This window comes from Thermobia domestica, chromosome 1 (assembly GCF_964235325.1).
Source record: "Thermobia domestica chromosome 1, izTheDome1.hap1.1, whole genome shotgun sequence".
NCBI lineage: Eukaryota > Metazoa > Arthropoda > Insecta > Zygentoma > Lepismatidae > Thermobia > Thermobia domestica.
In genome coordinates this window covers 280,246,139-280,271,246 of record NC_137454.1, presented here as the reverse complement: position 1 = coordinate 280,271,246, position 25,108 = coordinate 280,246,139, and the positions used below count along the sequence as shown (strand labels likewise).

Sequence of the window (25,108 nt, the reverse complement as noted above, 5' to 3'; positions counted from 1 at the left end):
AAAATTTTAAAAAATATATATATATATATTTTTTTTTTTGACAATTTTCCTGTTGGTTAGTCCCAGAAAGCTACAATCATGGCAAATTTCAACTTTTCACGTCAACCGGAAGTACCCCTTTATGTCAGTTCATGAGTTTTATATATAGTTAGGACATGATACAGAAAGTATGATTTTCATTAACAGTACTTGAGAATGTTCACATTCATACTGTTTAATTATCACAGTTTCATTATTTTCTTATATTTCCCAATTTAAGAATGAAGGTTTTCGACTCTTTTAATCTAGTACAGTTTAAATTGAAAAGAGATTCAATATCCACCAGTGTGCTATAAACAGATTTTTAACGTACATTTCCTTCGTACAGGCACTACTCAAATAGCAGATAGTTAATACGTGTAACGACTATTTCAGTATTTTCAACGAATGTCTTACTTCGACATCAACTAATAATACACTTAATATCTTATGGCTTTCTTCTATTTCTAAAGATTGACTCCTGCCCTTTCTTAACTCCTGCTATTGTGAAGGAAATATTACATTTATGAACACCCATATATATATATATATATATATATATATATATATATATATATATATATATATATATATATATATATGGTGCAGTCAAATTAATAGAGAATTCTTCTTTGTTAACGGTACTGAAACAATGTTCAATTTGGGACTCATTATAAATACTGTATATTTACGCTGTGGATAAGGATGTTAACTGGATTATGAAATTAGATACATACCTAGTAATGCATGACTTGGTTCAAACAGTTCAATCAAAAATAATTCAGGACCTTCATATATTGAATCATCCTTTATTGTAAGATTAAAATATTGGATAGTTTCGTATTTACCGAACTCAATCTAAAAATAAAAATAAAACAGTTGTTTGTTAATGCTCAGAAGTTAAAGAGGAAAGAGACCAAACCCTAGTAACAAGAGCATTGAGAAACACCAATGGCAAAGCTTTTGTTGCTATTAACTTTCTTTTAGAAGATAATATATGTGTTTTTCTAAGACATATAATTCTTTTACTTAATTCAAATACCTTGGTACTCCTAGGATTAATACGTGTAACTACTGTTTCAGTATTTTCAATGAATTTCTTTACTTTTACCCCAACTTATAATACACTCGATATCTTATGGCTTTCTTCTATTTCTAAAGCTTGACACTCCCTTAACTGCTGCTGGTGTGAAGGTAATATTACATTTATGAACACATATATATGGTAGATTCAAATTAATAGAGCATACATTTTTGTTAACGGCACAGAGACAATGTTGAATTTAGGACTAATTATATGATACACTGTATGTTTACTCTGTTAAAATGTTAACTTGATTATGAAATTAGATACATACCTAGTAATGCATGGCTTGGTTCAAACTAGAAACATCAATTTTTTTGTCGAAATCATTTCTCTGCAAAAATTTCTCTTACGAAGAATTTTTTATGGAAATATGGGAGATGACATATAGATTGTACTCTTTCAAAGTTTCACTGAAGGAGATAATAATTTGCTTTGATCCACACCGAGACTACTCTTTGTTGTAACACACACACACACACAAACATATATATATATATATATATATATATATATATATATATATATATATATATATATATATGGTGATCAGAAAAATGGAAACACCTGTAGTTAGCAACACGTTAGATGTGTGGGTTGTCAGTGGTGTCGTGGCGTCCGCAGCGCCGGACCGCTGGTGGTGGTGTTTTAGGTCGGTCTTCATGCTACGTCAGGGGCAGTGGAACAGCAGTGTCTAGTGGCTGCAGTAGACTAAGGTAGTGTAAAATGGGAGACTTCTCAGATTTTCAAAGAGGGCAAATTGTTGGTGCGTGGTTATGTGGAGTGAGTGTGACGGCAATGGCTACTGTGTTAGGTGTGTCGCGTGGGACAGTGTCGAAGGTGATGACGGCCTACACAACACACGGGAAAACCACATCGGGGAAGCGGAACAGTGGGCGGAAGAAAATCATGAGTGAAAGGTCACACCGGTATTAAAGCGCATTGTCACGCAGAACCTTCGTGTCACTGCGAAGAAAGTGACGGAGGAACACAATCAGCACCTCCCCCACCCTGTTTCGACAATCACAGTCCGCCGCGAATTAAATGACATGGACTTACTTGATCGTGTTGCACGGGCCAAACCGCTCATCAGGGACCTTAACGCTTTCGCACGCCGCAAATGGTGCCGCGACCATGCAACTTGGACCGTTGAGGACTGGAAACGTGTGATGTGGTCGGATGAGTGATCTTTCACCCTATTCCCAACCACAGGCCGTGCTTGTGTGTGGAGAACGCCCAAAGAAGCTTATGATCCGCAGTGTCTCCGCCCAACTGTGAAACATGGCGGCGGCTCGGTGATGCTGTGGGCCGCAATATCATGGTTTTCATTGGGTCCTGTGGTCTCAGTTAGCGGACGAATCACTGCCAACGATTATGTCGCGATTTTAGGAGACCACTTGCATCGTATGGTCCGGATGTTGTTCCCGGACAATGACGCCATCTTCCAGGATGATAATGCACCCATTCACACAGCTGGTGTTGTTGCAGCGTGGTTTGAGGAACATGGGGATGAGGTTCAACACCTCCCCTAGCCCGCCCAATCCCCAGATCTCAACATAGTTGAACATCTGTGGAGCGTCTTGGAAACACGACTCCGGCGACGATTTCCACCTCCATCCTCTCTCACAGAACTGGCTGATGCCCTGCACGAGGAATAGAGATGCAAGGGCTCGGAAAAAAACCGGCTTTATTGGAAAAAAACTCGGTTTTTTCTGCTTTGCTTTTTTGCTTGGGAAATTTTGGGCTTTTTTGAAAATTTTGCTTTAAACTGATAAAGCAGACTTTGTTTCGCTTCTCTACAACAAAAAAAGCCATTTAAATAGTGGTTGATGCAGATAATAATATGAAACCTCGAAAATAAACCATGAATTTCAAAAAGATTTTTTAAAAAATTCTTAACATTTACATTATGAATTCCAAAGGATTAACCCATATAGGTAATAATATTTTAACCTCATATACAATAAGTACTTTAAAAATGATAAACAAATAACTAGCAGGGGGCCGCGGTGGCTCAGTGGTAGAGCGTTCACCTCTGGTGCTTGGGGTCTCGGGTTCAAACCCTGCTCCCGCCAAGTGAATTTTGTGGTGGACAAACACCGTGTGCGTGGGTTTTCTCGGGGTTCTCCCGTTTCCTCCCACTTTTTTTCATTCCACCATTTCATTCATCTCTCATCATCACCGTCTCCTTTAGCCTAACCGGCATAACCGTGAGACGTAAAACTCAAAAATTTCATTTCATTTCATTTCACAAATAACTAGCAAAATTGTATGTAGTATTTTTACTTCAAAATATCACACACGCTCGTTTTGAAGCAAAATAAAGAAAAACATGGGAGAAATGTGCACATCTAAAGCTTCGTTTCGGGTGGTTCTGTACATTCTTGAAATTTTTTAGGTAAATTTTAGCTTTTATATACATTGTATGAATATTTCGAACAATTTTTTCACTGATTGATCACATACGTAATAATGTTACCACCTATCAGGTGCTTCGGATGTGCCAAATCGGTAATGCTCCAAATTGTGTAATGCACTGACTGTTCCTTAAGCTTGTTCAGAATCGGGAAAGTATCGAATTTTCTGTCCATGGATCATATACGTAATAGATGGTTCATCTGAGCGTATGGTTTCCTAGGCTGTAGAATATATAACCACCATCACGGTTTACCCAATGCTGAAGGTTTCTGAATTTTTAACAAGAAAATTCAACATATAGTAACGAAACTGTTTTTTTATATAAAATAAAAACTATGGAATACATTTAAAAAGAGTGGAAGAATCAATCACTCTTCCAATTCACAAGAAAGACGACAGATTTGATTGTAATAATTATCGAGGTATTTCTCTTAACATTCTATTAATAAGATTGACCCCATACGCAGATGAAATTATTGGAGATTATCAGTGTGAATTTAGTCGAAATCGACCAGATATTTACCATTCGACAAATACTCGAAAAGAAATGGGCATATATTACCCAGTACATCAACTGTTTATTGATTTTAGAAAGGCTTACAACTCGGCAAGGAGGGAAACATTGTATAACATTCTTGCAGAATTTGGAATACCGAAAAAGCTAGATTTATTAAGTGTTTAAATGAATTCCAGAGTAAAGTCCGAGTAGAAAAATGCGAGCTTCCATGTCGAGATTGGCCTAAAACAAGGATATGCGTTATCGCCGTTATTATTCAGCTTTCTTGCGGAGTACGCTATAAGAAAAAAGAAAGATAGGAACCAGGGCCCAGAGTTGAATGGTATTCACCAGGTTATGGTGTATGCTGATGATGTAAATCTGATAGAACGATCGGAAGAAATGCAGAGGCCTTAGTAAACGCTTGCAGGGACATGAGTAAATGCAGAGAAATCTAAATACAAGGAAGTTCACAAGGAAGTTACGGCAAATAATGAATGCAAATGAAATGAAATCTTTCAGTTTTACGTCCCACACTTATGCCGGTTAGACTAAAGGAGACGGTGATGATGAGTAATGAATGAAATGGTTGAAAGAAGAAAGTGGGAGGAAACGGGAGAACCCCGAGAAAACCCACAAACCCACGCACACGGTGTTTGTCCACCACAAAGTTCACTTGGCGGGGACTGGAATCGAACCCGGGACCCCAAGCACCAGAGGTGAACGCTCTACCACTGAGCCACCGCGGCCCCCAATAATGAATGCGTTAAAATATCAATTAATACTTCCGACACAGTGGATACTTTCAAATATCTTGGATCAGTATTACCAGACCAAAATCATACCCACAAAGAAATTAAATGTCGACTAAAATCAGGAAATTATTGTTATTATTCAGTTCAAAATATGTTGTCGTCGCGAATTCTGTCAAGGAATTTAAACCTTAAAATATATAAAATGATAATAATGCCTGTTATGCTTTATGGTTGTGAAACATGGTCGCTTACGCTGAGGGGAGAACGCAGACTGAAATTATTTGAGAATAAAATTCTGAGACGAATCTTTGGACCCAAGAGGACCGGGGATGGCGGAAACTTCATACGGAGGAACTACATAATTTATACGGTTTACCAGTCGTCGTTAGAGTCATCAAGTCTAGGAGGCTCAGGTGAGCAGGTCATGTAGCAAGAATGGAAGAAAGTAGGAACGCTTTCAAATTTTTAACTGGAAATCCAATCGGGAAACGTCCATTAGGAAAACCTACGACCAGATGGGAGGACAATAATAAAGCAGAAGGATGGATAAGCAGTAATAGGAATACAGAGTAGAAACTGGATTGAATTGGATAAGGACAGAACCAATGGAGAGCTTTTGTGTCCACAGAGAAAGAGAGAGAAAGAGAATACATTTAAGTTAAGCACAACTACACAACAAACATGAGTGAGTGGTTAGCATTCGCGCTTCTATCGTGAAGTCCGGGATTCAACCCCGCATTCGACCATTTTGACAAAAGTTTTTCTTAATTCTACCTGTGAATGTAGAGATAGTGCGTGTACTGTGTGTCCTGGCCGACTTACTTTCTAATCGTTTTTAAATCTTTGTTATTATTAATTACCAGCAGTGATGGGTTTGCGAAGAGGGTTAGGGAGGGGATGCCTTTCGGATTAAAGACTCTACCCCGAAATTAGGGAATTTCTAAAACAAACTAAATATTAGTTTTGCCTTTACTCATAAACTTCAATCTGTCTTCAAATTAAAAAAAAAAAAAAAAAAAAAATAGGAATTTTTAGAAAAACTAAGCATTAATAAGAAAAGCCCCTCCCAATATGCTTTTCTAAATCCGCCACTGATTATCAGTATAAAATGGTCTTCAAGGTTGTATCTGGTGGAATATAGCTCAATATACAAACGAAACGAAATATTTGTTATGCCTGTACTCATAAACTTAAGCTCCTCTTAAATAAAAGTTAGGAATTTTTAGAAAAAAACAAACATTATTCAGAAAAAACCCTCCCAAATATTTTTCTAAATCCGATACTGAATATTTCTATCAAATGGTATTCAAGCTTGTGTCAGGAAGATTATTGTTAAATCATTGCACAGCTACAGTATAACGGAAATGTGGAAGTACGCTCTGACAGACATATAGAAAAACGTACGCTCTGATGGATGTATTGAAAAACATAAGTTTAATTATGTACTAGAAGCTAGAGTACTAAGCTCTAAGAAGTGAAACGCGGATGACTAAAAAGAAATGATCTAGAGAAGAAAAAATGTCGATAATTCAGAAGTTAAAATAAGGTTAAATAGCTTCTAAAATTGCCCTCAAATACTACGTACTTTATGTTTACTTTAATTCATAAACCATGTGCTCCATCCATCATTATGGTGAATTCCAGAGCGAAATATAGCATTCAGGTCATGAAATCTTATTTAACTTTAGAGTATACTATAAGAAAGCTATCTAAACAGAAAAATCATGAAAATGAAAAAAGCCAAAATTTCCAAAATTCTCGTTTTTTTTCCAAAAAAGCCGGCTTTTTATGTGCAAAAAACCATCGATTCAAAAAAGCCGGCTTTTTTGCATCTCTAACGAGGAATGGTGTAAAATTCCACTTGCTACCATTCACGACCTCTATGCCTCCATCCCACGTCGCAACAAGGCTGTTCTGAAGGCGAAAGGTGGCCCGACACCATATTAATCTGGTAAGTTACAATTTCGTTCAGGTGTTTCCATTTTTCTGATCACCATCTGTATGTAGACAATAGTTGCAATCTATTCTGTGTTATGTGTATGCAATAGGAACTTAAATAATAAATATAGTAAACGAGAGACACTCCAGTGTCAGGCAGCGTATTGGCCAAGTCAGATGTAGAGGCTTGTATTGTTCCGAGAATGAATACGTTACTATTCACGGTCACGGTCACGGTAATGTTGAAGTTTTGTGAAGAGTATCGGGCCGAAGCCCCTGACTCCATGAGTAAGATGGCATAAAGAATATATATAGATGTGCAGGTGGCTAGTTGGGTATTACTATTGTTTTATTATGTCTGGAAGTCTACATCTGCAACTGTCGCAGAGTAGCTGATAATGTTATTACGAGCTATGGAAAGATATTAAATGCGTGGCGTGCGATGAACATTTCGTAGAGCGCATTCGGTGCCGATGATGGCTATAGCTGGATTAACATGTCTTGGTAAAGTATGCCAGAACTTATGATGGAGATGACGTAGAACTTCTCTAACAGTAGGCAGCTCTAAATCTTCAAGAATTTGGCTGTTGCGTGTATATCTGTCGTGACCAGTGATGATGCGACCGGCTCTCGTTTGCACACTTTCGAGTGTTTGAAGATTGCTATTAGAAGCATGTTGCCAGGCAGGACATGCATAAGAAAGTGTGGACAGGACTATCATCTTGAAAATGTGCACGCGGACCTCATAAGAGATTGAACTGTAGCGAAAAATGGGGTACAATGCCGAGATTTTCCGTAATGCTTGTTGCTTTATATCTTTGATGTGTGGGGCTAACGTGAGCCCATGATCTAAAGGTAACACCCAAATATTTCGCATGCGTGGCGTGAGGAATGTGTGCGTTCTCATATATTAGATTTCGAGGGGCGCGGATGCGTCTTCTACTGTGAAGGACAGTGCAACTTTTGACCCATTCCTGAAAACTGTCTAGTTGACGTTGCATATAGATGTAGCACTTTGCAAGTGAACTACTTGTTGTGAAAAAGGCGGTATCATCGGCATACGTTGCGAAAAAGCAGTTTGTTAAGTCGGAAGATCTGCTGTATAGAGATTATATAAAAGCGGTGAAAGTACAGCGCCTTGTGGGACACCTGCTTTAATTGGCCTAGACGAGGATTTGACACCATCAACCGACACATGAAAGGTTCTGCCAATGAGATAAGAACGAAGTAAATGCAGAAAACGATCCGAAAAACCTTGAGTGTATAGCTTATATAATAATCCAGCTAACCAGACTTTATTAAATGCTTTTGACACATCCAGGTATACTCCAAGGGTGTGGTGTTTTCTATTGAAAGCCACTGTTAAGTGATCAACTACTCGTACGAGTTGGGTAGTAGTGCTATGTTGGCCACGAAACCCAAACTGATGGAAGGGTAGAAGATCACTATTGGCGACATGTTGTTTCAACCTCCAGAGGAACACACGTTCAAATAATTTACTTAAGTGTGACAGAAGACTTATCGACCTATAGTTTTCCGGAAGCAGCGGATTATTTCCGGGTTTAGGGATGGTGATGATACGAGCTTCCTTCCAGGTCTTTGGGAAGTAGCATATTTGAAAGATGGCATTAAATAAATATGCCAAAAAGACCAGTAATTTTCGAGTTGGATGTTTCAGTATCTCAGGTCGAATCCCATCAGGCCCAGATGCTGTCTTTGTCGGTAGACATTTGATGTGTTTTTCTATTTCATGAGGTGTACCTAGGTTGATGCCATGCGTAGGGTTTTGAGTTCGTATACAATGTAAGGTAGTTCTAACTTGCTGGTGGAAATAAGGATCGAGTTGACCTCTATTGGGCTGGAACTGTGCTTGCAGAGAGTCAGCGAAAGTAGCTCCTTGCAGCTGAGGGTCTTGAGTCAGTCCTTGTGGTCCTTGGAGGACTCTAGCTCTGGAAGCATTAGTCGCCCGTTGGAAGGATCTAGAGTATGTCCAAATTTTACCATCATTTACTGTGAGGTTACGAAAAGTATCTTCCCAGTACTGTTGGTTTTGTCGCTGAGTCAGCATCTTGATCTTTACACGCAGTTTATTCCACAGTGTCTTGTAGGCTGGATGAAGTGTGTGCTGCCAGCGATGTCTAACCCAACGTTTTAAATGAATATAGAGTTGCATATGTAGACTGTCGCATTGACCTGTTTGCGTTGAAGAGATTGTAGTAGTGGAGCTTGCTTCGCCTTACTTTTGGTCTTCATATCAGGGACATTAAACTCCGAGCCCTTCGAAAATTGTCTGCCCTCTATACTATTCTGCGTTACAGTGCCTTAAGTCATGAAACAAGACTCCACGTCTTTATAATGGTAATTTTGTCCACAATCACCTACGCATGTCCAGCATGGCAACATGCGGCACTCAGTCACTTGCGCACGGTCGAGAGTGTGCAAACCAGGGCAGCTCGTATCATAACAGGCCATGACCGATATGCGCGTAATCGTCAACTTTAACATATATCCTATCCGGGACGTGTTACATCAACAAATACTCGTTTTTGGGCCAACCTCCCCCGCCACGTCAACCCCGCTATAGCAGCCATTGGCACAGCGCATACACACCGACGAACTTACAGGACGCCACGATTGTTGCAACAGTTGCACCTAAAGGTCACATGACGTCGTCGTATCTCATAATCTAACTCACCCCAAACAGGTATAATCATTTTCTTTTCTATAGCTGTCATCAAGTCAGGGACTTTTGTCTGATACTCGACACAAAACCACACTTTCAAGCTAAGCTAAGCTAATGTGTCATACTTACTTTAGGTTAAGCCTAACCTGTCTTAAAGCAGTTATTGCACCTTCCGATGACGAAGTATTGGAACACGTATTTCTGAGATCGGTGCAAGTACGCTTTTTACAGGGTGGACAAAAGGTCTATACGCCTTTTGGAGGGTTAAAACCTGTATTTTTGTTCTCATCTCATCTCATTTCATTTCATTTCTTGCTGGCTGGTTCCGAACATCACCTATACATTTACATTTATCTCCATCACTTTGTAGGGCCGCTGGCCCAATGCATAGGCTACCACCTATAATTCCCCAGCCTAGGAATCAACGTAGGCGCACTAGGCGGGAATCGGATACCTCGGATAAGTCGATTGATAAGCGTCCCCGTTCGGGGTCTGCTCCTGAGGCGGCCAATGTTAATACTGATGATGACCAGGAGTTGCGTATGGACATCCAACCTTCAACAAGCTCCGACCCTACACGAATTCCATCTCGGGATCAAATTTATAATTTCCTTCTCACAAACTTTGATACAAAATTCAAGAATTCAAAGCATATTTTTCAACAGCATGTTAAATACGTACCACGATTGGAAATAACAGAGATTCGTTTCACTAACAATGGTGTCATTCTCAAGTCCAAGAACTGTGGTGGACAAACATCGTGCTCGTGGGTTTTCTCTGGGTTCTCCCGTTTCCTCCCACTTTCCTCATTCCATCATTTCACTCATCTCTCATTATCACCGTCTCCTTTAGCCTAACCGGCATAAGCGTGGGACGTAAAACTTAAAGATTTCATTTCATTTTCAAGTCCAAGAACCCAGACACGTTCGTAACAAGGCTTCCTTTGAGATCTTTGGCAAGAATTCCAATATTACTGTTTTACAACAGAAACGCCAGACGCAAGGTCCACCACCAAGGAAACCACCGCTGTTATCCGTTGTCATCAAGGGTGTCGATCCCGAGATAACTGACTCGGAAATGGAAGAAGAACTTGCTGCTGAAGGCGTGAACATTCAAAAATGTATTCGTATACGCAACAATACTGGTCCGACCTATCTAGTTCGAGTTCTGACAAACGAACAGCAAGCTATTGACCATTTATTACAATTTGGTGCCTACATATTTAAACGCCGCCATAAAGTAGAACCGTCTCGTACACCTCCACCTCTTCCGATTCGTTGTGAAAAGTGCCAGGTTTATAACCAGCACCAGACACCTAACTGTCCGAATACCTCTAAATGTGGTTACTGTGCTCTAAACCATCTTACTAAAGACTGCCCTAACGGAGCAGCGCCACCAAATTGCAACACCTGCCATGATGCGCATCCTACCTATAGCTACAAATGTAAGGCCAAACGTCAAGCAGAGCCTACTAAACCCGAACTTGTAGTGCCTTAACGTACACCAGATACGCCAGTGCCTCCGCATAATTCTCTTCGAGAACCCGTTACAGTCGAAGACATGATCCGCTTCTTTAGTCTTGCTCTCCAGAACATCCATCCTTTCTAGCGGGCCCACATAATCCACCAAGTTGTATATGCAACTAAAATACTCTATAACCTGCATGTCAAAGCAACCTATTCTGGACCGACAGTGCATTTTCAAATTCATCCTCTTACAACCCAAGTTTAACTGACATACATCATTTATTATAACATTTCTTTACCTCAATATCCAGTCACTCTGTACCAGGAAAGACCTACTTACTGCTTTATTACATGAACATAAGGTCCATAGTTTTCTCTTAAATGAACCTTTATTAACTCCAAAACAATCCGTTTATTTTCCTGGTTATCAATTCACACTCCACGATGGACCACCGGGGCAGAGAGCAAATGGCGGAACAGCTATTGGCACTCAACATAAGTTACCTATCAAAACCATTAATCACAAATTCACCGAACCTCTACCGGAGCATAATATTGTCACCATTTATTTTAAATCAAGGCCTATCACTGTAGCAACCATATACGTTCGACCGCATGTTCGCATACCTACTTCGTTTTTCACATACCTGGATACTAATTTTCGCTGCTATATTATCATGGCTGACATTAACTACCATAGCAGAAATGCTACTGAAAAACGTTTATTTTCTGATTTCATTACTTCTCACACGAACGGCGAAATTTGCCCACTGCCGAGAGCAACTCGTCCATCCTCTAATACAACTCCTGATGTGGTAATTGCCTCATCCAGTATAATCCCGTATCTTGATGTCAGTGTTCTCGATTCTATTGGTAGCGATCATGATCCTGTAAAGGTAGACATAGCTTTTCCTAATCGATCAAAACCACCGTGCCAATTGGATAATGTACCGGCAGGATATACACGACACACTAGCAGGTATTCAACTTCCATCTGACATTTCTACGTTCGACATGACTTTAGATCGCATTACGCAAAGCATTCAAACCAGCAGTGCAAATCACAATCCTGAAACCACAAATAATCTTTACCGGCCTAAACTACCACCTCACTATCTCTCTCATATCTCTAGCTCGAACAGCGCACAAGGATTACCTCCACAGCCGTAATGAAGCCACACTGCGACTTCATCGTCAGTATCTTTGCATGGTTCAAAATTACATCCGAGCATTTAAAAAGCGCAACTGGATAAAGACAGTTAATGCCTTAGCAGAGGAGAGACATCCAAGTAAGTATTGGAAACATTTCAACCGGCTAATTGGAAAAACCAGCACTCCTCCCTATCCTCTCCTCGACAAGAATTCTGCTCTTACCACGGACTCTGCGAAAGCTGACGCCTTTGCCCAAGTTCTTCAGACCACCTTCACGCCAGACCCTCCTTCCGAGATGGATCAACTCTTTATAGGCGCATTGCCAGATATACAAACCCTCATAATGGATACCTTAGAATTAACATGGACCATACACTGGACGATCAGCAACCTTTAACGGCACCAATAACGCCCCTGGATATTACGAAAGTGATAAATCACAAGATAAACACGGCACCAGGGTTTGATGGCATTACCTACCGCCATATTAAAGAAGGTCCTGCTATTTTACTTCATATTTTGGCAACGCTGTACAATTTTGTCCTCAGAACTGGCTACTATCCACCTGATTGGAAAGTATCTAAAGTACTTATGTTTCTGAAACCTAATAAAGATAAAACAGATCCAGCTTCTTATCGGCCCATTCAGCTTACTTCCACAATGGGGAAAATCTTTGAGCGCATTATAGTCCGGAGACTCCATAGCCATCTGTTAGTTCGTGATCTGTTGCCTAAACACCAAGCAGGTTTCCGACCTGAACATAGACTCCTCGATAACTTGTTACGTCTTAGCACCATCATCACGAACCATTATAATAGAACTGCACCCTCATGCCTTCTTCTCTTCGATCTTGAAAAGGCATTTGATCGCGTGTGGCATAATGGCCTTATATATAAGTTACACTTCTTCGATCTTCCGGCCGCATATATACGTATGGTGTACCACTTTCGTACGAATCGTCTTGCATATATCTCCATTAATAATAGTTTATCTTTTCCAATTTTTCCTTGTACTGGTGTCCCGCAAGGTTCAGCCTTATCATCTTTATTATATATATTGTATGTTAGTGACCTTCCCGTGATGCCTGAGCCTATTTACACCTTCACATTTGCAGATGATACTGCACTGCTGGCTTGTTGCAAAACTATGCACCAAATCAACATTTCTCTGCAAAAAGCTATAGATGCTTTTAGCAACTGGTGCAATCGATGGAAGTTAAAATTGAATTGTACCCAAACACAAGCCGTGGTAATACTTCCAAATAACAGACGCAATCGAGTACGCCGCAATCCATCCTTACTCGCTATTAACGTAGAAGGTGTACCCATCCACCCCAGGACTTCTGTTAAATACCTGGGGGTAGTCTTTGATGCCAAATTATCTTGGAAACCTCACCTTCTATCTATTAAAGAGAAAGCACAAAACCGATTAAATCTATTGAAACGCCTGGTTGGCACTACCTGGGGCCTGCACGCGGATACCGTCCTAAACACCTACAAGGTATTCCTTCGCCCATGTCTCACTCATGGTCACACCGCCTGGGTTAGTGCGAATGATGATTTCTACGAGCGCCTACGTATTATAGAACGCCACGCTTTGCGACTCGCATTTCGAATAAGCTTGCCTAGTCCCACACGTCTCTTATACGAAAGAATCACATTTCCGCACATCACACGCCATCGGGAAGATCTTCGCTCCCGCTACGTAGATAAGTAATGGAGAACTCAGCACCATACGCTTATGGACACTATATATCTTGATAGTAACTTTTCCACCTCGCCCTACTATTACTACCCTCCACTGCGGTATCTACTCTCCCTCTATGGCCAGAAGCATCCGGAGCACCCTGACCATCATTTCTTCGCTACCTATCATCCATCAGAATTCAATCCGCACATATACCCATCGATTGCACAGTGAGTTTCCTTCTGACAAGGGCTTCCCCCATGTCTGCCATCAGTGTTGAGTAGCCCCAACACAGAAGATAAGCTCATTTGTGAATACTAACACTTCCTTGTGTACTGTGGCGTCCATGCACTTCATCTCATCATTCGCTCCGCTCTTCAAATAAGCATACCTTTAATTATTTCAACCAAACATTGACCGCTGTCTGTCTTAAGCACTTACATCTCAACCTTCCCCATCCATATGTTTTTCTTGTTTTGTATCACATGTTTCACAACAATAATACTTCAACTCTGCATGAATAAAGTGACTTTCTTTATTATTGTTGTAGCCGAATCTCATAGACCATATATATGTATCAATCATAATCAATGTTTACCATATATATCACTCCCGAAGAGACGACGTTATCGTCTGCGGTTTAACAGTGTAAAAAAAAGAATATGTGTCAGTGAATCCGAGCAGTCTGTTTCATCCATGAACCTCGACGACGCTAATGAATTTCCGACAATACTGGATTCTTCCAAACCTCGTCTTCATTCATTCTTGCTTACCAACTTTGATCCCAAATTTGAGAATACCAAGCTGGCTTTTCAACAACTCATAAAATATCTACCACGCGCCTCAGTCGCTCAAATTGCTCATACACGTAATGGGATAATCTTCAGGTCATACGATTCATCATTCTTAACCACTGTACGAAACCAATCCAGTTTCGAAATTTTTGGCAAACATGCTGAAATGAAGCGACTTGAATCAAAGGCGTTTAAACAGGCACCACCTCCACGAAGATCCCCGGCTCTTTCAGTTGTCATTAGGGGGGTGGATCCTTCCCTAACAGACGATGAGATTCAGGAAGAACTCACTAAAGAGGGGCACTCTATACTTAAGTGCATACGCATAAAAACGACCATGGAGCCACATACATGGTGCGAGTCCTTACTAATTCCGAAACCACCATCGATGACTTGCTAACTTATGGCGCCTTCATTTATAAAAGGAAGCATCGCGTCGAGCCATCAAAATCACCTCCACCTTTACCATTGGGATGCGAGCGCTGTCAAGCGTACAATTCCCAGCCGACTTTTAAATGTACGCAACCTAGCAAATGTGGATACTGTAGCGGTGCGCACGATACTAAGACATGCACCAACTTAGCTAAACCACCTAAATGCTCTACATGCCCAGAGCAGCATCCGACGTAGTTATCGATGCAAAGCGACACCTACAGCTGAAAATCTCAGCCCGGAACTAACAATTCCTTTGCGACCTGTTTTACCGCCAACTCAGCAAGCTCTACCACCACCAGCTACCGACGAAGCTATTACTCTCCAACAATTACTATTTTTTTCACGCTATGCAAAACATTCATCCTTTTCTTCGCCAACACATTCTCGGGGTGGTCAATCACTCTGCTCGCCTGATCTTTAAATGTTCCTTTCAAGCCATCTACTCTGGTCCACACGTGTATTTTCATGTCACTCCACTCGAAGAACATGCCTCCGCAGAAACTTCCAACCCTTCTACTGCACCGTAATCATGGGTATTTCGCTCTTATTTGTTAATATTCGATCCCTCGCTACTCACTATACCCTTTTCGAACAGCTTCTCTTAGAAGAATCTATTCAAGCCTTCCTCATTAACGAAACTCACCAAACACCAGCTATGTCTTATAAAATAACTAGATATACATTACTACGTTGTGATTCTACGCCGAGTACGTAGCAGCACGCCGAGTGAATGGGGGAGTGGCTGTTGGCTTTCATCCTTCCATTAGTCATCGCCAATACCACCCTGCCTTACATAACATACCGGAGCACCTCATTATCACTCTCTATTTTCACTCCCTTTATGTCACTATAGCCACCATATATGTGCGCCCTGGACACCCAATCCCCCTCTCCTTTTTTCAGTATATCTCTACTAACTTTAAATATTATATCATTATGGCAGATATTAATATTCATAGCCGTTCAGATAACCAGAAACAACGTTTCCTTAACTTCATCACCAGTCATACCACAGGCCATATCTTTGACATACCAAAACCTACCCGACCTATCACTGAAACCACACCAGACGTAGTGATCTGTCAACCTTTCATCTGTCAACCTTTCCCAACGATGTACTCTCGAGGTACTAGATTCCATTGGTAGCGATCATCTACTCACCAAACTTCACATTGATCAACCACAGCCGCATACTCCTCGAACCTTACCAGAATCTCGTCGTGTCCCACGTTTTGACCAAGCAAAATGGGAACATTATCGCTCAACAATCACTGCCGATTTAGCCAATCTTGAGCCGCCTACAGCAGAAGATGATCTGTATAATTGCATTTCTGATATCACCTACTCTATCCGTCATGCGTCCGAGCTTCATATACCAACCACTGAAATCTCCAGGTTCCAACCACGCCTACCACCAAGTTATTTACCTCTTATACACCGCACCCGCGCATTTTCCCGAGAGTTTCAGCTCACTGGGAACTTGGAAGCTCTGCAACATTATCGCAAACTCCAGCGAACAGCCCGAAACTATGTTAAGGCATATAAACTCCGGACCTGGGTAAAGACTTGCAACACCTTGGCAGAAACTTCGCACCCAACTAAGTACTGGAAACGCTTTAATCTGCTGACGGGCAAGCTTACCAGGACGCCTTATCCATTGCTTATTAATGACTGTCCGCTACAAACAGATGAAGATAAAGCCAACGCTTCTGCCGACCTCCTGCAAACTACTTTTACTCCCTTTTCACCAGACTTTCCCCGGAGGCATCCCACGGACATCTTGAACCTATCAGCACCTTACTTACAACCGAGTGAAACTCATAGTCTTCCCGACAATAATCCTCTCACCGCTACTATCTCTACTGACGATATTTCGTCTGTCGTGAATCGCAAGCGTAATACAACTCCCGGTTTGGATCGGATAACTTGTCGCCACATCAAAGAAGCACCATACTGTCTTCTTCTTCTTCTTTCTAATGTCTATACATTTATACTTCGTACCGGCTACTTCCCCTCAGACTGGAAAACATCCTCTACTTTAATGTTTCTGAAACCTAACAAACCTCCAGATTCTGTTGCATCTTACCGACCAATACAGCTAACCTCCGTATTTAGCAAGATTCTCGAGCGCATCATCGTCGCTAGACTTCATCTCCATCTCTCTACCCATAATTTGCTTCCTGTGCATCAGGCTTGATTTAGACCTAATTTTAGCATCAATGATCAACTGCTCAGACTCTTAAATCTCATTACCAATCATTATAATAATGCTCGACTGTCTTGTCTCATCCTTTTCGATCTCGAAAAAGCTTTTGATAAAGTTTGGCATTTAGCTCTGCTGTTCAAACTACACCGCTTCCTACTTCCGCTTTCTTATATCCGATTCATATTTCACTTTCTTTCTAACCACCTCTCTTATGTAACCATCAATAGCTCCTTCTCTTATCCGATTTTTATTCACTCTGGTGTACCCCAAAGCTCTGCTCTCTCACCCCTACTATATCTTCTGTTTGTAGCTCACATGCCGGCACTTCCTCTCAACGTGCACATTTTTCAATATTCTGATGACACTGCTTTTCTCTGTACAACCCGAACCATTCAACAGATTAATTCCTCTCTCAGCATAGCGATTGACTCCTTCTTTCGATGGTGCAATAAGTGGCGACTCCACATCAATTCCAATAAGACGCAGGCAATTGTCTTTATACCACCTCGCAAGCGCTCTCGAGTACAGAAAAATCCGAATCTCCTTAACATCAGTGTCGACGGTACACGAATTCAGCCCACTAAACAGGTCACTTACCTCGGTCTCACTATCGACCATCATCTAACTTGGCGCCCACATCTTAAAGAAATCACTCGCAAGGCCTATAATCGTTTAAACCTTCTTAAACGTCTTATTGGTACCACATGGGAATTACAGCCTTCTACAGTACTCAATACCTACAAGGTATTTTTGCGCCCCGTCTTAACATATGGACATCCCGCCTGGGTTAGTGCATTACCTTACTTCTACAACAAATTAAAAGTGCTCGAACGACATCCTTTTCGTCTAGCATACCGAATCAAGCTTCCGAGTCCAACGCAGGAGTTGTATGACCGCATAACGTTTCCTACCCTACTTCATCACATCGAAAAATTAAGGCTCAGGTTCATTACTACCCGCTTTCAGCAACGGCATTCTCTACTTGTGGACACGATGGATATCGATCGACTACGATCTGGGTTATAATTTCGTCACCTGTCCTTTATCTCTGCTCTTCTCCCTTTATCTCAAAACTCTTCCACCTGATCACCCCGACCATTTTGTCACATCTGCCTATTCTTCTGATCATCTTCCCCCATCATGTTTCACCCACATTTACTGCACTGTAAATCCATTATACTAACAGGGCTTCACATGTCTTTATCACTGTCCAGAGTAGCCCCTGGACAAGAAGATAACCAGCAATCGTCCTTTTAACAAATTGTTTCTTTGTGTTTGTCCTGTGAAGTGCAGCTCACCATTATCTTTTTTCCTGCCCTAATGATTATGATCAAGATCATAATGTCCAAATAGATACCGCAATATTATGCAATAAAGATGTAATATAATAAAGTGCTATCCGTATAAAAGATATTCCAGATTTCCTCTGCATCCCATAGACCGGCTCCAATCTCCTTTCTGCACCAGTACTTTCACCTCTCACCCCTGATAGAGGGCATAACCCTCGCAAGGGAGCTAGCATTTGGCTAGCAAAAAAAAATATGTGTCACATACCGAATTAAGAGGCCCAACTTCCCTTGTGTGAGTTAATATGCGAGCGAGGATCAAGTGTTGCAAAATGCACTTGTGAGCAAAGCACACGTTCTGTAGTTAGAAAGTTGACGAAAGTTTTCACTTTCGGAGGGCAGCTTGCTTTTTGAACCTCATCTTATCATATCTTCTTTCAGCTTCATCCTCATTTGGGCTTCGGCCCTTGGCAACACTCTCATGATGACTGACTCTGGCAAAACCACTGGACAAATGAATCTTGGCAGACATTCGGGCTTACCATCCGTATCTCCCTCAATACCCAGCACTTCAGTAGCACAACCATCCACTCGCACTTGGCATTTTTCTTGGGGCCATGAAACCGATCAATGTATCTCCAGATAGACACCCATCAAGCGAATCGACGCAATCCGCGAAACGCATCCGGTCTCGCTCACCTATAACCAATGGATATCGAGGTTGAACGACAAAATACACGTATACCTTCTGCAGTGTCTCCAACTATTTCATCAAATCATACACCTCTATTTAATTTCATCCTTACCGATTTTGACGCTAAGTATACGAACCCAAAAATGATTTTTCTGCAAATTCCTAAGTATGTTCCTCGGGACGAGACACCCTAGTTCAAATCGTCAAAACCAAAAATGGCTATATTTTAAAATCTAACGATTCAAATTTTGGTAGCACAGTTCGTAATAAAGCTTCTTACGAAATTTTTGGTAAGAACGCTAAACTCACGAAGCTCACGGACAAGCGAATGAAACAACAGCCACCTCCTAGAAAACCACCGTTTCTGTCGGTTGTTATTAGGGGTGTCTCCCCCGATCTATCTGATACAGAAATTCAGGAGGAATTAGCACAAGAAGGGATTTCAGTGGATAAATGCATTCCCATTTGCAATGATAATGGAACAACATATATGGTACGCATTTTGTCGCAGCGGCAAGATACCATTGACTATCTTCTCAGATTTGGCGCACCCATCTATAAGAAAATTCATCGCGTCGAACCATCTAAAACGCAGGGTCCGTTTCCAATTCGTTGCGAAAAGTGTCAGTTATACAATGACCATACTACGGCCAATTGTCGTAATCAACCCAAATGTGGTTACTGGTCCGGACTTCATGATACCAAATATGCCCGAACTTAAAGGGACCCCCTAAATGCAATACATGTGGCAGTGGGCTTCACCCTACTTATAGCTATCGTTGTAAGACTAAACCGCCACCTACGCCTCAACATCCGGAACTAACTGTTCCATTAAAAGCAGCAGAGAAAACTACACCACCTACGCAATCACTATTACCTCCGTTAACAGTCGAAGATCTTATACGCTATGTTAGTCTGCTGTTACAAAACCTTTTTCCTTTTCAGAGAGCTCACATCATTCAACATATCACTTCTGCCGCCAAATCTATTTTAATATTAATCTTCATGCAACTTGTTCTAATAATTAATTATGTGCATTTTCACATTGGAACCCTGGAAACCGCAGTTTAAAACAATCTACACAGTCTTCTTCATAATGGAGATTAACTTTCTTTTTTGTCAATATTCGATCCTTTTCTCAACATTGACTTTTACTTGAATCTTTATTAATGGAAGAACATATTAGTGTTTTTGATTTAAATGAAACCGCCTTAAAACCGAGTATGCTTGCTCGTATTCCTGGATAGCAACTGCAACGATGCGACTTTCAAGATCAAGCCCAACGGGCCCAAGGGGGAGTGCAATAGGATATTTCCCAAAGTATCCAGTTCGAGCTTATACTCCACAAGCTTTAGGTACTCTCCCGGAGTACCTATTATTCACTATATACTTTCCATCGATCATTATTAACTTCAGTACAATCTATATTAGACCACGTCAGCGTAACCCATTCGAATATTTTCGATACATAGCTACCAACTTTCGAAATATTATCATAATGGCGGACATTAATATTCACAGTCGTACTAACCGCGAAAAAACCGACTTTCAGGAATACATAAGTAACAATCTTCAGCTCCATCTTCATGTTCTTCCTGAACACACCAGACCTATCAGTCAAACTACACCGGATGTCGTCATCACCTCTATGAATCTCCTTAATGACTGTCAGCTTTCAATACTAGACTCTATTGGCAGCGATCATCATCCAATAAAATTAACGTTCACTCGGGGACAACCCCCACGCCCTGTAATGGCACCTCGTCGAGTTTCGAGGTTTGATAAGGCGAATTGGCCTCATTTCCGGGAAGACCTAGAGCACTCTCTTTCTACCATAACACCTCCAACTTCTGAAACACAACTTGCTTCCTGTCTTACTGCTATTACTACGGCAATTCAAACCAATGCCCAGCAGCATATTCCGATGCAGCAAGTACATCCCCACAAACCGGCCCTACCACCGACATATCTTCCACTCATACAGAAAGCCCGAAAACATCTTCGGGAATATTACCGAACTGGGAATGACTCATGTCTTCGTCAGCATCGCCAATGGCAACGAGCTGTTCATAGCTATCTGGTTGCATATAAACGCCGCAATTGGATTAAAACTTGCAACACCTTATTCGAGGAAGGACATCCATCTCGTTACTGGAAGCGATTTCATCAACTTACTGGCAAGAATACCACAATAAACTACTCGCTAGTTGTAGATGGCATTCCTCTGTTTTCCGATGACGGAAAAGCAAACGCCTTTGCTACACAGCTTCAGACCGTTTTTACACCAGCGGCATCTAAACGCTCTGAACGGAAAGACCTGTCTTGCATTCCTGCTTTACAACCTTCAACAAATCATGTTATTGATCCTGAGCATCCATTTTCTGCACACATTACTACCGACGAAATCCATTCTACATTAAAACGGAAGAAAAATACAGCACATGGGATTGACAACATCTCTTATAGACACATAAAAGAAGCTCCATACTCATTCCTGCTAACTCTGGCAACAATATATAATTTCATACTTAAAACTAGTTTCTATCCTCCTGATTGGAAAGTCTCAAAAATTGCTATGTTCCATAAACCAAACAAACCTGTCCATTCTGTTTGTTCATACATATCAATCCAACTTACATCTGTTCTCAACAAAATCCTGGAAAAAATCCTTGTCTGTCGCCTTCATAAATACCTTGAAAATACTGGTCTATTACCTATTCATCAAGCAGGTTTTCAGCCTAGATTCTCCATCCATGACCAACTGCTTCGTCTCAGTACCATTATTAAAAATTTATTTAACAAAGGCTTTCCATCCTGCTTCATTCTAATGGATTTAGAAAAGGCTTTTGATAAAGTTTGGCAATATGGGCTAATTCAAAAACTGCAGTCATTCAAACTTCCCGTTTGGTATCTAAAGGTTATCTACTCCTTCATTACAAATCGCATTGCTTATGTCGCAGTTGGTAACACACTCTCTTGGCCCATTTTTCCACTTACTGGAGTTCCCCAGGGCTCTGCACTCAGCCTATTATTATATATTCTTTACGCTTCAGACATTCCTTCAGTGCCACGAAATGTTTTCACATTCCAATGTGCTGACGATACAGCTTTCCTTGCACTTGACAACACTGTCCAGCAAATAAGTCTTGCTCTACAAACAACTCTCGACAATTTCATCAAGTGGTGCCAGAGATGGCATCTGACTATTAACAATGACAAAACGCAAGCGCTGGTTTTCCTACCACCTAACAGGCGTTCTAGGGTTTACCGAAACCCCACACTCTATTATACGAGTAACTGTTGATGGGTACATTGTACGCCCTACCAACACTGCTACCTACTTGGGCGTCGTCTTCGATTCCAAACTGACTTGGAATGCCCATTTGCAAAAATTAAGAGCTAAGGCTACTATTCGCTTAAATCTTTTACGTCGTCTCACAGGCACCACTTGGGGCCTCAAAGCAGATGTTTTACTCCACACCTATAAGATTTTTCTCCGACCTATACTCACTTTTGGTCATACTGCCTGGTGCAATGCTTCTGGTTCCTTCTACGAAAAACTTTGCATATTGTAGCGTCATGCTATTCGACTAGCTCACCGACTTAAGCTGCCATATTCTACGTGGCTCACGTATGAGTACATCAACTTTCCAAAGCTCACAGAACATCTTGCACAACACCGTATTCGGTACATCACTTCTCGCATTGAAACGGGCCATCCGCTATTCCTGAACATTCTTCAGTCTGATGCTGTCACTGATGCCGCATACCGCTACAAGCATTCTCCTCTAAATGTACTCATTTCCTTGTATGTCCAACATGCAAATCTCCCAGAGGACGATCGTGACATCTATGCCATTTATACTATTCATGATCATATTCTTCGTGTTTTTCCATCTTAGCACAGATATCCTCATAACTAACAAGGGCTTCCCCCTGAGATCATTAGTCCCGAGTCGACCCGGGACAGAAGATTTAACCTGCATCTGTCTGACTAATTGCTATTTGTTTGTGATGTGTTGGCACTGCATCTCATCTTTCATCTCCATTTCTTACATTTTCGCTCACTTCAAATACTATCTCGCATTATATATATATTGATATTCTTGCACATTTGCAGCTAAGTATTCTTCACTTCATATTTCGCTATTCACACGAGACCCTTTATTTATCATTTTCTTGCCTTATTTAATTTATATATACTTTGTTCTTTAAGCACACTTGGCACATTGATTGCATTGTTTCTTTTCTGTAATTTATAATAAAGATATGACTAATAAATAAATAAAGAACAATAAAATGATGATAAAACTCCTTTCCAAAACTGATACCCAAAAGTCACTGTTAATTGTCAAACTTCCCTTAGACCATTCCATTCTTTTCAAACTTAATTTTGTATAGAAAACCATTTACCAAAGAGAGGGCGTAACCCTCTGAGAGGCTGGAGAAGTATATAATTTCCCGAATTCTATTATCTGTAGAATACGTAAATTTTATTTTCTCCTTTCCTTAAAAAATGTGTCACTGGCCAAAGAGAAGGCGTAACCTTCTACGGCCCGCCCATCGACAGATGGGAATGAAAGTCAGTTAAAAAAATGTGTCATATGCCTCTGATATACCAAAACCTACGGAAAACGTATTCTTATTTCAATATGCCGATGACACGGCCATTCTAGCTCTTGGCAAGACCATGCATCATATCAGCACTGCATTACAATCCACTCTCAATGGATTTATGCAATGGTGCAAAACTTGGAAACTTACTGTCAATAGTGACAAAACTCAAGCACTGATCTTTTTACACCCGAAACGCCGCTCCAAGGTTCATCGCAATCCGCGAAACCTTAAAGTCACACTTAACGATCATTCTCTAGAACCAACTACTACGACCACATATCTCAGGGTTGTATTCGATTCCAAACTTAACTGGAAGGCTCATCCTGAGAAAATCTCTCAAAAGGCTAATATCCGGCTCAATCTTCTTAGCCGTCTAACTAGCACTAGTTGGGGCCTAAGCGCCGCCTTGCTCCTAAATACATATAAAATGTTCCTTCGGAATATTTTAACTTTTGGCCACATTGCTTGGTGCAACGCTCCCACGAAGTTCTATGACCGTTTGTCAATACTCGGGCGTCATGCCATTCGACTTGCACATCATATCAGGCTGACATATCCCAACTTTCTGGTTTACGAGCACACTGACTTTCCTCAACTGACTCACCACCTCGGCGATATCCGCTTGAAATATATAGTCTCTCGACTACCAGTCTCACACCCATTTCTTCTCGATACCCTACAAGCAGATGCTGAAACTGACGCCCCATATAAATACTTGCACTCGCCATTAAATATACTTATTACGCTGTATCTTAATACTGAGCACCCTACCATTGACGAACGTGATATCTTCCATATTTATCATATAGCTGATCATCTCCCTCATTTGTTTCCATCTCTGCACCATGTATAATTTCAGCACTAACACTGGGCTTTCCCCATGTCGCCATCAGTCTCGAGCCGCCCCGAGACAGAAGAACTAATCTGCATTTGTCTTCTTAACAATGTGTTTGTGATTGTGGCGTGCACACACTGCATCTCATCTTCCGCTGTCATTATATATCTAATTCATAAAGTACCTCAATCTCTATATACAATTTTTTAAACATTAAAAAAAATTCTGAGTTGCACCACCTTTATGTGTTTTCTTTTCTGCACTCATATTTAATTTGTGCACTAATCTTGTGTTTAGATTTTTTAAATCTTTGTGTTTGAAAATTGCACATAGACCATCATGAAATTCTTTAAACAATAGTATACTAAAATCTGTGCCAAAGAGAGTAACCCTCTAATGGCCAGGGTTAGAAATAGTCTTTAAATTAAATGATGAATAAAGAACTACTTAATCCATAACCCTTTACTATTACAAAAAAATATGTGGCATACTCTCTTACCAGCTTGACGTACCATACGTCAGAAGCTGTATTTTGTACCAAGCTT

The 25,108-nt window shown here is 40.8% G+C and overlaps 1 protein-coding gene across 6 annotated transcripts in view; it reads right to left on the bottom strand.

Annotated features, from left to right (window-relative positions):
• LOC145661112 (extracellular matrix organizing protein FRAS1-like) overlaps nt 1-25,108 on the bottom strand; it is a 3,375,101-nt gene that overhangs the window by 700,420 nt on the left and 2,649,573 nt on the right. For all 6 annotated transcript variants that reach the window (XM_081726561.1, XM_081726566.1, XM_081726573.1 and 3 more), the window contains one exon: nt 756-876. In XM_081726561.1, coding sequence (XP_081582687.1) covers nt 756-876 — 121 coding nt within the window. The remainder of the gene's footprint in view (nt 1-755; nt 877-25,108) is intronic.